Raw genomic sequence first — 12,242 nt, 5'->3', positions numbered from 1 at the left:
GTGGGTTTCATGGGTTCCTCCCAAATACTCACTGATGAAATTTTTCACCTTAGGTGTGCGGAAGGCTATTTTGGACAACCTTCTGTACCTGGAGGATCGTGTCAGCCATGCCAATGCAATGACAACCTTGACTTCTCCATTCCTGGCAGCTGTGACAGCTTGTCTGGCTCCTGTCTGATATGTAAGCCAGGTACAACAGGCCGGTACTGTGAGCTCTGTGCTGATGGATATTTTGGAGACGCAGTTGATGCAAAGAACTGTCAGCGTAAGTCGTGAACTATTGATGCCCCTGACAGAATTGATGCATTGCTCCTCAAAGTAGCTGATGAGTTCTTGAGTGGGGATTGGAGAGTAGGAAATTACCTGTAATCCATGTAAGATAGATATCCAGCCTATACACAGAGTCTGAATATTCTAATATATTTCCTTTGTACTAATAGATTAAATCCTCTCAAAATTGCTGTGTTGTTGAAGTATCATTGTTTTTCAAATGATACACATATTTCTGTTTACACATGGGATAAAGACTTTTAAGTAAATTTTTGTCTTTGACAGGAAAGAAGAATTTGAAAATTAGCCCCTATTTATCCTTATTGTTGATCTCAATTCTAATCACTTTCTTGAAATACATTGATCTGCCCATATTATTTCATTAGTATCTGTCAGTAGGTTTTAATCTGTTATGCTTTCATATGTAAACTTTACATTCTTGTGTTTCACAATAGGTGAAATATACTGCCAGTGTTCTTACACACCAGCATTTGTAATTGTTGAGTGATTAACCATCAGCTTAAGACTACTCATAGAACGCCATTTCTGTATTTTACTTCCACAGAATTAGCTATTGTAGGACTTTATTCATATTAGTCAGTACATTCCTACCCTTGTCTTGAATTTCTCAACTATATTATTTGGTATTGCATAGAATATTAGTGGTAACATGCGAGAGAGATCTCATTGTGGAGAGTCAAACAGACGGAGCATCCTTGTTAGACCAGCTCAGAGCTGGACACTGCCATAATCGACTTCACCTACTGTGATAATCCTCAGGAAGAGCAGGTTATGATACCAGCTTAACAATTCACTTCTGCTGACTTCATTATATAGGAAGGGATTCTTCTAGCCATTGAGTTAGGTCCCAGGACCTGTAACTTTACAGAAATCTCTGGCAATGTTGTGCCTGTTAGCATCTCTGCTATAAATACCAATGACCTGCTAGGTCCCCCCCTTCAAGAAGAAATGTGTCTCTCTCCTCACAGGTTTGGAAGATGAGGGCCAACGTTTTGTCATTTAAACATGACAATTTGTTGAATCAAAAACAAACCAGTCTCTGGAATAGTCAACAGCTATTAATATCCCCTGTAAATTGTCAAGTTTTTTCAGCAAAATTCCCAACAGGCTCAGAAGCACCTTTAAACACTGGGTTTATGGCATCTGTATAAAATCATTAGGCACTCAAGAAACTCTCCAGTTCAAGCCTATCCTCAGGATCTATACATTCTACCAGTGTGACTCTGGGCAAGACATTTGAGCTCACTGAGATTCAGTTTCCTCATTTACATAAAGCATTTTAATTTTCTATGGGAATTAAAGGATCTAACACATGAAACTGTCTAGTGAGCTGCCTAGGGTATTCTTACCTGTTGGCTCCTTTGTAGAGATGCTGACAGTAGTTGTGAATATTTATGACTCACCAGTTTAGAGCTGTGTTTCACTGAATGACCTCATTTTCTATCTTCCAATAACCTCTTCTACAGAGTTGAAGAGACAGTTCCACTCTTTATTGTGGTGAATTCAGAATCTGCAGCATGAAGTCTTAAGAACACAGAGAAGAATATAGTATAAAAGCATTTTTGAATCATCACCATTTTTTTTTTATCACTTGCCATGAAGTATAGACATGATTATGTTTTTAATGCTCTTTAGACTGAGCGACTTCCCTTTCACTTTTCACTTTCATGCATTGGAGAAGGAAATGGCAACCCACTCCAGTGTTCTTGCCTGGAGAATCCCGGGAACGGGGGGGCCTGGTGGGCTGCCATCTATGGGTCGCACAGAGTTGGACACGACTGAAGCAATTTACCAGCAGCAGCAGCATATAAAAATATAAGAAACTTATTTATTATCTATTTTATGACTTTTCATAGAAATAATAGCTCCTCTATGCATAATTAGTAAACATTTACAAAAAGAAAATTCATAATAAACCATTATTTTAGTTGCCCCTGGATCTGTTCATAAAAAATACATCTCTTCCAATTTGCCCTTTAAATTTACATATATTGTTTGTGTCATACATTTTATTTTAAAATTGCACTAAAATTCTTCATTTCTTTATTTTTTAAAATTATTTTAATTGGAAGATAATTACTTTACAGTATGTGGTGGTTTTTGCCATTCATCAACATGAATTAGCCATAGGTATACATGTGTCCCCCCAGCCTGAACCCCCCTCCCCACCCTATCCCTCTAGGTTGTCCCAGAGCACCGGCTTTATTGCTTTATTTTTTAAATGACTTTATAGTAAATTTAATCATTAAGTGTTCCCCACTCTAATAAAAAAGTGACTTTTAAATTATAAGGTATTTATTTTTTTAATTGATATATATTATATATATATATATATAAAAAAAACATGTAAAGAAATTAGAAGTATATATAATAATTCTTAGGATTACCCTGGTATCTCAGACAATAAAGAATCTTCCTGCAATTCAGGAGACCCGAGTTTGATCCCTGGGTTGGGAAGATCCCCTGGAGGAGGGTATGGCAACCCACTCCAATATTCTTGCCTAGAGAATCCCCATGGACAGAGGAGCCTGGGGGACTACAGTCCATGGAGTCGTAGAGTTGAACACAACTGAGCAACTTCATCTTTCTTTCTTTCTGTAATAATTCTAGTAGTCAAATGAAATGGATATTTAAAGAAAATATATCCTTCAGGCTCTTCTTACATGCCAGCTATACACCATGCTGTGCTTAGTTACCCAGTCATGTCCGACTCTTCATGACCCCATGGACTGTAGCCCACCTGGCTCCTCTGTCCATGGGGATTCTCCAGGCATGAATACTGGAATGTGTTGCCATGCCCTCCCACAGAGGATCTTCCAAGCCCAGGGATTGAACCGAGGTCTCCTGCATTTCAGGCCAATTCTGTACCATCTGAACCACCAGGGAAGCCCATAGACTATCCTTAGGCTACTACCTGAGGAAGATAACTGGCTGGGGACAGTTTTTTAATGACCACCCAACTAGAATCAGGTTAGCAGACACTGAAGGCCAAGCTACTGGAAGAATAATCAAGCAATTTTTAAGAAAGCAGTAAAACTAAGTAGCACCTCCAGTCAGAGGAATAGAAAAATAGCATAGGCTGATGGAGTAGCTATTTATAATGTATTTATAAGTTGTACTCAAATTGAAGTATTCAGAGATAAGAAATATTGTACAAAATTTACCAAAACTATCTATGAATAATCTATATGCCTGTGTCATCTCCCACTCACATTTTTATTCTGGTATCAGTGCAATTATATGTACTGTTAAAAATACACTTGCAGAGTACAGAGTGAACCATTAATTGCCATTCTATTTGTGAAAAAGTCTCTTAATTTTTAGACTGATTTATTATATGTTTCAGAATAATGTCAGACAGCTTCATAACAGAAAATGATAAAAGATTACTGAAATCAAATACATTTTCTATTGTTGGAGATAGTATATAAGTTGTAAAACAAATGTGATTTTTAAAAATTATAATGGTATACTGCTAATACTTTTGAAAAAATTTTGTCTTATATACATTTTATTCAATATGTTTTTGTAAATTTAAGGTGTTCAACCTTTTTGATAAATTTATGCATTGTAATGTGGTTGCCATTGTAGCAGTATTTACCCTGTTACATAATTATAGTACAATATTTTTGTCTATGTTCATTATAGCTTTGCATTATATCACTATATCTTATTTACTACTTGTTGCAAGTTTGTACCCTTAACATCAATTTTACCCCTCCAGCCCCCCATCCAATGGTAACCATCATTTCACGCTGTTTTTTATGAGTTTGACTTATTTAGATTCCACATATAAGTGATATCATGTAATACTTACCTTTCTCTTTCTGATTTATCTTACTTAGACTAATATGCCCAAGGCTTATCCAAATAGCAGGATAGCCTCCTTTTTCATGGCTGAATAATATTCCTGTGTGTCTGTGTGTGTGTGTATGCACACATGAGTGTGCATGCACATGCTTTGTCATTCAGTCACATCTGACTCTTGTGACTCTTTTTAACTATAGCCCACCAGGTTCCTGTGTCCATGAGATTTTTTCTAGGCTAGACTACTAAAGTGGATTGCCATTTCCTTCTCCAGATTATCTTCCCGATTTAGGGATTATACCTATGTCTCCTGTCTCTCCTGAATTAGCTGGTGCATTCTTTACCACTGAGCCACCTGGGAACCCCTCCATTGTGTATACACCACATCTTTTTATCCACTTACCTATTGATGAGCATTTGGGTTGTTTCCATGTCTTGGCTATTGTGAATAATGTTGCAATAAACATGAAAGGGCATATGTTCGTTCAAAATACTGTTTACATTTCCTTTATGTATATATCCTGAAATGAGATCACTGGAATGTGTATAGTAGTTCTACTTTTGGTTTTTTGAGGAACATCTGTATTATTTTCCATAGTGGTTGGACCCATTTACGTTCCCACCAGTGGTGTATAAGGGCTCCCTTTTTCACCACATTCTCACCAGCACTTACTGTCTCTTGTCTTCTTGATGGCAGCCATTTTAACAGGTGTAAGGTAGCTCATTGTGGTTTTGACTTACAATTCCCTAATGATTAGTGATGTTGAGCATCTTTTCATGGCCTGTTTGTCACTTTGATCTCCTCTTTGGAAACATGTCTACTTTAGTTCTTATGACTTACATACTTTTCTAATCTTAAATATTTTTCAGATTTATATGTTTATTTAATGTTTCATCTTAAGCTCATTTGTTTTGAAATTAACACAAAAACTGGCATATAGTAAATAATCATTTGGAAATTATAATGTTGCTTCATTAATGGTAGCATTAATATTATTCCATGGATGCTACTAATTTTTATAATTTCTCAAAATTATGTCAGCTCTAGAGTCAGTATGCTCTAGAGTCAGTATTACTTATATGGAGATGATAGTATTTTCTGGGTTACCCCAATGCATCTATGAAGAGGCAAAACAGCTGGAGGAGTGATGGAAAGAACATTTTACCTGAAATCTGCTAACTCACCTACTAATCATGTGGCCTTGTCTGACCTTGAATTTCAGTGTCTTCATTCTTACAACTGGAATAATAATGGTGACAATAATATTTTTACAACATATGATGTGCCAGGAACTGTGCTCTTGCTTTCATAATTCATCTCTACAGCTTACAGAGTTGTTGTAAAGATCAGATGATATAATGCCTAACAGAACAAGAACACTTAGCAATCAGAAAGCATTCTATTCTAAAACTTTATGACCAGTGTTCCATTATTTAATAAACCTCTGAAGCCTATTAGAATACATTTCCCAACCACAGATCTCTCCTCTCTTTGCAGCTTGTCACTGTAATGCCAACGGCTCCTTCTCTGAGGTTTGCCACGCTCAGACGGGACAGTGTGAATGCAAACCTAACGTGCAGGGACGTCGGTGTGATGAATGTAAGGTAAGAAGTTGGAGCTGACCGGTGAATTACTTCTTCCTTCAAACTTTTCACTGGCTTTCAGAAATGACCTATACCCGAGTATATTAAAAGACAAGTTCAAGAATATCTCATTCTATATATAAAATTACTGTGATCATTGAAATTAAAAAGAAAATAGAACAACATTTGCCATACACTAGCATTTGACCCTCAACCTATTGACACATTTCCTTGGTAGTGAATTTATGTAGTATTTAATTTAAGTGTTTATGAAACCACATACAAATTTAATCCCTGTCTATGGTGAGTCACATACTCTTTCCTTTGCCTTTATGTTTTTGGCAGGAGAAAAAAATGTCATACCCTTTGCTTTTGTCAAGCACTTTGTTCTAGTTCCATCATTTAAAGTTCCAGTGAGCATTCTGCTCAACAAAATTTTTCAGTATAGAAGCAAATCAAAGGATTTCTTGGATACCATTTTGCTAAAAGGAAACAAAAATCAAAATACGTTGCTCTCTTTTCCTGGATACGTTACCCTGCCTTCAGTATGCCAAGCACCTTGAGATTCCTCCATGAGAGTACATGGATTTGCACTATTTCTTTCACATAAATAGGTAATTTCTCATGATAAACACTGTTAAGCAGAACCAATCATTTCTCAGATGCCAAATTGGCCACTCTGTAGGAGGTTTAAAAATATTATTTGCCTCTATATTTTGAATAACATGTATGCTCTCTTTTTTTGTTTTTATTTTTCCATTGGCTTTTAAAGCCCACTATGTGGTGGGACCCAAAGAAGCGATTCTGTGTGTCCTGTGGATGCAGTCCCATGGGCTCTGTGACACCATGGTGTGATATTACAGGAAGATGTGTCTGTAAATCAGGCTTCGTAGGGAAACGATGCAAGCTCAGCAGACAGGTGCACCGACAGGAGGAACAGCCACAGAGAGCACAGTGGGTGCTGGGGTCTCCCCAGAAGTGGGGTGTCAGCGGCTCCAGCGGATGCCCTCGGGGAGCCTATCGGCCTGCGGCTCCGGTAATTTGAGAGGTGCTGCATGGCTCTTGCCTCAGCATGCTGTGTTCCATGTGCTGCTGCTGACCTGTGCTGGTGCCATTTTACCACATAATGATTGCTAAGTGTGTGAATTGCAAATACGAAAACTTGGCAGTTCCTGATTGAAGTCTTGCCTTTAAAAAATAGCTACTGATAACGTTTATTTAAAGCTCGTTCAAGTTCATAGGGTCACAAAAGTTTCAAGTGATCATTGATATGTAGAAAACAAAGAAAAATGTATCTGTAGCAAACTAACATCTTAAAAGGGAAAAGAACCCCAGGCATCATTTTAGAGCAAATGAAGGGAACAAACAAATGAATGAAGGGAAATCTGACAAAGAAAGTGACTTGCCTAAGAAAATTCAGCCCACTAATCTGACCTTTGACTGACCTTTCATCATAACTAGTGACTGTTACATTACCACATTATAATTTTGTCCATGTATACAACAAACACAAGACACACATTTTCACACACTGGAAATCTACAACATGCACAAAAGAAGGTAGCATGTCTTCTACTATAAAAGTTTGATCCTCCTTCTCATGGGGCAAGACAAAGCAAATGGTGGAAGGAAGGAATTTGGGAAGGGAGAGAGAGGAAGAGAGGATCAGGGAGAGAGGAATAGGACCAAGGCCAAGATGCTGAGTACCAGGACACAGGACTTGTCAGTGGAGAATCAGAGCTTAGGTGAGAACTAAGGGTAGGGAATAGAAGAAGGAGATGGAGAAGGAGTAGGAAAGGAAGAGGTAAAAGAAGGAGGAAGGGGGATGGGAAAGGGAGGAAGATGAGGGAGGAAGGCAGAAGAACAAATTTATAGTTTTATTTCTTGCCTCTTTATTGACATTTGAAAAGAACTAGTTTTGATATCAGACTGCCTGAGGTCAAATCCCAGCTGCAACACTTCTGGTCCACCGTAAAACGGTTTCTTATATCTTTGTAATTCAGCTTCTTCATCCATAGTAGGACCTACATCATAGAGTTTGTGTGTTGGCTCAGATCCTCCAAGGAGCAAATGCCAAGAGATTTACTGGAGGAAACTCCAGTGAAGGGGAATGGGGATGGAGCATCATGTGCAGGGAGACTTCTGCTGAAATGTTGGGTCTGTCTCTGTGGGAGGAGAGAGGGAAAAAAATATGGATAGAAAAGACTCACTGAATGCATTCTGCCCAAATCTCAAATTCTTGGCCAGGCCAGTTGGGAGTGCCCAAGCAAAACTTACCCATTGGAGGAGTCTTGGATGGAGCAGGAAGATTCGAGTACTTCAGTGTACCAGTAATTGACTAGCAGAAGCCTGACTTGGTATGATTCACTAGATTCAAGAGAATGGAAGCTGGGGCTTGTCAATTAGTGACTCTCCCACCGCAGGCTGTCTTGCAGGGAGGTCTTCCTAGGCACCGCTATGGCTATCTCCAGGTTGTTGTGACAGGAGTGTATAAAACACACATCTGAAGAGTTTTTAGTAATGTAGGTAGTGTTACTGTTATTATTATTGTTATTAAGTGGAGAAATCTTTAAAGAGATTATATTTTTCAGAAATAAATGCATGCATTTAGAGTAAAATAAAGGGACCATAACTGATCACTATGTCTCCAAAATGGGCTTTCCCACGTGGCTCAAGTGTTAAAGAATCCTCCTGCCAATGCAGGAGACTCAGGAGATGTGGGTTCAATCCCTGGTTCAGGAAGATTCCCTGGTGGAGGAACTCGCAATCGACTCCAATATTCTTGCCTGAAAAGTTCCATGGACAGAGGAGCCTAGTGGGCTGCAGTCCATGGGGTTGCAAAGAGTCAGATATGACTGAACATGAGCATGCAAAAATGTCTCCAAAACAAATTCAGCAGAATTATTAACCCTTATTCACACCCTCTTCCTACATATCCTACAGCCCTGATGTATGGAGTGGTGTTTTGTCCTGAGACCACTTTTCCTCTGATACAGTCTATGTGACAGCTAAGAGCACAGACTCTGAAGCCAGCCTGGCTGATTTGGAATCCTGACTCCACAACTGGCTAGCTGCTGACCAAATTATGTGACCCTTCTGTGCCTCAGTTTCACCACTCTAAAAAGTTGATGATAATAACTATCTTTCGGGATTGTCTTAAGAATTTAAATGAGTTCATATTTGTAAAGGGCTTTAGAAATGTTGCTTGGCACATGACAAGAACAATATGTAAGTGCTAGTTTTTATTATTACCCCAAATGAAAATAAATTATATGAGCTCATCAAACTTCCCACTGAGACTAGGCAGGCACTCGCTTCTCTATATGTTTTACCTCATTAATCTCAATTACTAAGAATGTTCTTTAAAATTTGTTTACTGCAGCATTTTCCCTGGACTGTGAAATAAATTTTTGAACAATTTATTAAAATTTTATTACTGAAATTTGGTAATATTTGTTTTGGTATAACTGTAGCTCAGTTGGTAAAAATCCGCCTGCAGTGCAGGAGAACCTGGTTCAATTCCTGGGTTGGGAAGATCCACTGGAGAAGGGATAGGCCACCCACTCCAGTATTCGTGGGCTTCCCTGGTGGCTCAGCTGTTAAAGAATCTACCTGCAATGCGGGAGACCTGGGTTCGATCCCTGGGTTGGGAAGATCCCTTGGAGAAGGGAACAGCTACCCACTCCAGTATCCTGGCCTGGAGAATTCCATGGGCTGTATAGTCCATGGGGTCACAAAGAATCGGACACGACTGAGCCACTTTGACTTTCAGGTTTTAAAACTACACTAGGTAAATATTAGAAAAGTATGATAGAGACATTACTTCTCATATATTTATTTACATAATAAACTTTGGAATTTTTAAAATAAGTAATAATTTGAAAGTTATTTTATTGGTCTATCCATTAAAGATATTTGTATAGATAGATATGCTAAGTAAAGCAAACTTAGTAGGTAAAGATAAAGGTAAAGTACTATCTCTACAAACCACATTCTAAGTCAAGAAAATTTAGGAAATAAAAACAAATGCAAAATATTACTTTTTTAAAAAAGTGCTCTAGTCTTTTTTTTTCTATATATATAAGTTTCTATTTGTTTGTGTCTGAGTGGTATGTGTGCCTTTGTGGGTATGTAATTAGAATCATAGTGTATATGTAATTTTGTATTCTGCTTTTTGAAATTTTACTTAATGCTATAGTCTACCCATATTCATATCATTAAAATTGCTTCAAAACAGGATTTTAATGATTTTATATATTTTATAACATGAATGCCTCATAATTTACTTTATTCAGCTTTTTCTCTAACATTGAACATTTAAGTACCTCTACAGTTGCTCATTATTATGATAAATAATACTGTAATAAGCATGCATGCATTTTCGCAGTTTCTGACTATTTCTCTAGGCCTGGTATTTAGAATTGTACACTGAATTGCTTTTTATGAATAAAAATATTACATGTTTTCTTTTTTTCCTATAATTAATTTCAAAATCAAGTAAGGTCATTTGTTACAAGTGTCACACAATTTCTTTAATTATACAGTGAATCTGAATTAGAACTAAAAATAAAGTCAAGAACTAAAATAAAATAAAGAGCTATTTATTTTATTTATTTTATAAAAACAAATGAACTAAAAATAAAAGGAAGAACAAATGTAAAGATTAAAATGATTATCAACCATAATCAACCCATTTTAGATTTAAAAAGAAAACTATTCTTAGCAACAGTCATTTTAAGAGACTAATTTTCAGTATGATTTTGTTTTATAGGACTTATTTTTAATATTGTTAACAATAAAGACAAAAATACATAATGAGGCTTAATCATTTCTATTTGGGTGGCTCACATTAAATAGCAAGATTTATTTTTACCAAGAAGTAATTATTAAGTCTAATTTTCCAAAATAAGAATTAGTTTTACAAAGAAGTAATTACTGAGACTAATTTTCCAGATTAAAATATCATAATAATGTGACAAACTTCTGCTTGAAAGACAGCCCTGACATACTTTAAGTAGGATATGTGCTTTTCACTTTTCTGCTAGGAATGATTTTTAATCCATCAGCATTTTCTAATGTAGTCATTCTAGGTCTGTTAACACGCATTTCCAGAAAGTCAGCCAAAGCTAGTGATGCTGGACCATGGAAGGTCATTTGTTACAAATAGATAAGAGATATGCATATGAATAACTCATCAGAGATGAAAGTTTCCCTTCATCTACCTAATTTGGTGCTTTGATATGTGTTTTCACAAATCAACTTTGATTGTTAGGATAAAACCCAAGAAACTAGATGTTAGTTACACCAATTATTTTGTCAGTATAGGCATAACCAAAGAGTTACATTTATCATGTGAGCCCCATAATGATGATTAGAAGTATTCATGGATATATGACAAAAATTAGACCCAATATAAGAGAAAAAAGATTTATTTTAACTTTAGGCTGCTGCCCAATAATATTGAAAGCATTTTTACCAAGTAAAAGGACTTTAAAATGTCTGAAAATAATCAATTCTGATTATTAGAAATGAAACCAAAATTTTCTTTAAATAGAATTGCCATCCTCACTTATTTCCACATTGCCATTAGAATCTTGAGACGTATAGGGAAAGCCTGGTTAAAATATCACAGGCTGAATCATAGCACCCTAATTCCACCAATAATCTCAATGAAATTTCAGAGTAATTGCACTTTTCTTTTGGACATCGTAGAAAAAGTCCACTAGATTAAATGACAGTCCAATTGTCATAACATCACATGAAGAACATCAATGAAGAACCATTATAACCCACAGGCTCCTCTGTTCCCACCTGATCTTACAGTGCATCTAGTGCCATTGTGAATTAATTGATTTAAATTGAATTTTTCTCATTCTGCTTCTATGCCAGCCTGAAACCTTTGGCCTCCAATCAGCAAGGGGGTGTATCCCCTGCAACTGCAATTCCTTTGGGTCCAAATCATTTGACTGTGAAGAGAGTGGTCAATGTTGGTGCCAGCCAGGAGTAACAGGAAAGAAATGTGATCGCTGTGCCCATGGCTATTTCAACTTCCAAGAAGGCGGATGCACAGGTCTGTAAATGAGACTAAGCTCAATGCATTTATTACCTGGTTTGGTATTTAGGCTTCTATAGCAGTTTGTTCTACAAGGTTGCCAGAGATTAAATGAAATACACCAGGACAACAGGCAAACATATAATACCAAAAAAATGCTTAACCTAATGCTTGACATATGTTTTTAATAAGTTAAAGGAAATACATTGTAATCTGAAACACTGCCCTATAAATAGCTGTGCCTGCAATAAAAATCCATCAGCAGATCCCTCCGTCTGTGACCTCTGTCCAGCCAGTCAGTCAAAGGCTACTGCAGCTGGAAAGAGATGTTCAGTTTTTCTGGTGCCAATGTTACCTTGGTTTAAACTTTACTCCCAAGCTAATATAGTTCAACTTTCCCTTTTCCTGTTGCAGAATTGGTACAAGAATCAGGGAAGTTAATATCTTTTTCTGGTACGGTAAAAAAAAAAAAAAAAGTTTTCATCCACTTTCAGGTGCCTTGAAAACT

General features: G+C 36.9%; 1 protein-coding gene across 3 annotated transcripts in view; it reads left to right on the top strand.

Moving 5' to 3' along the window:
• Positions 1-12,242, top strand: part of LAMA2 (laminin subunit alpha 2) — a 708,999-nt gene that overhangs the window by 456,468 nt on the left and 240,289 nt on the right. For 2 of the 3 annotated variants that reach the window (XM_025294565.3, XM_025294564.3), the window contains exons 19-21: positions 54-265; positions 5,597-5,703; positions 11,572-11,752. In XM_025294565.3, the coding sequence (XP_025150350.3) occupies positions 54-265; positions 5,597-5,703; positions 11,572-11,752 (500 nt within the window). Of the gene's footprint in view, positions 1-53; positions 266-5,596; positions 5,704-6,454; positions 6,719-11,571; positions 11,753-12,242 lie in introns of all 3 variants that reach the window. The other variant, XM_044924246.2, reaches the window with a different exon arrangement.

This window comes from Bubalus bubalis, chromosome 10 (genome assembly GCF_019923935.1).
Source record: "Bubalus bubalis isolate 160015118507 breed Murrah chromosome 10, NDDB_SH_1, whole genome shotgun sequence".
Classification (NCBI taxonomy): Eukaryota; Metazoa; Chordata; class Mammalia; order Artiodactyla; family Bovidae; genus Bubalus; species Bubalus bubalis.
The sequence above is the reverse complement of the archived record's forward strand: the minus strand, read 5'-3'. Positions and strand labels throughout refer to the sequence as shown.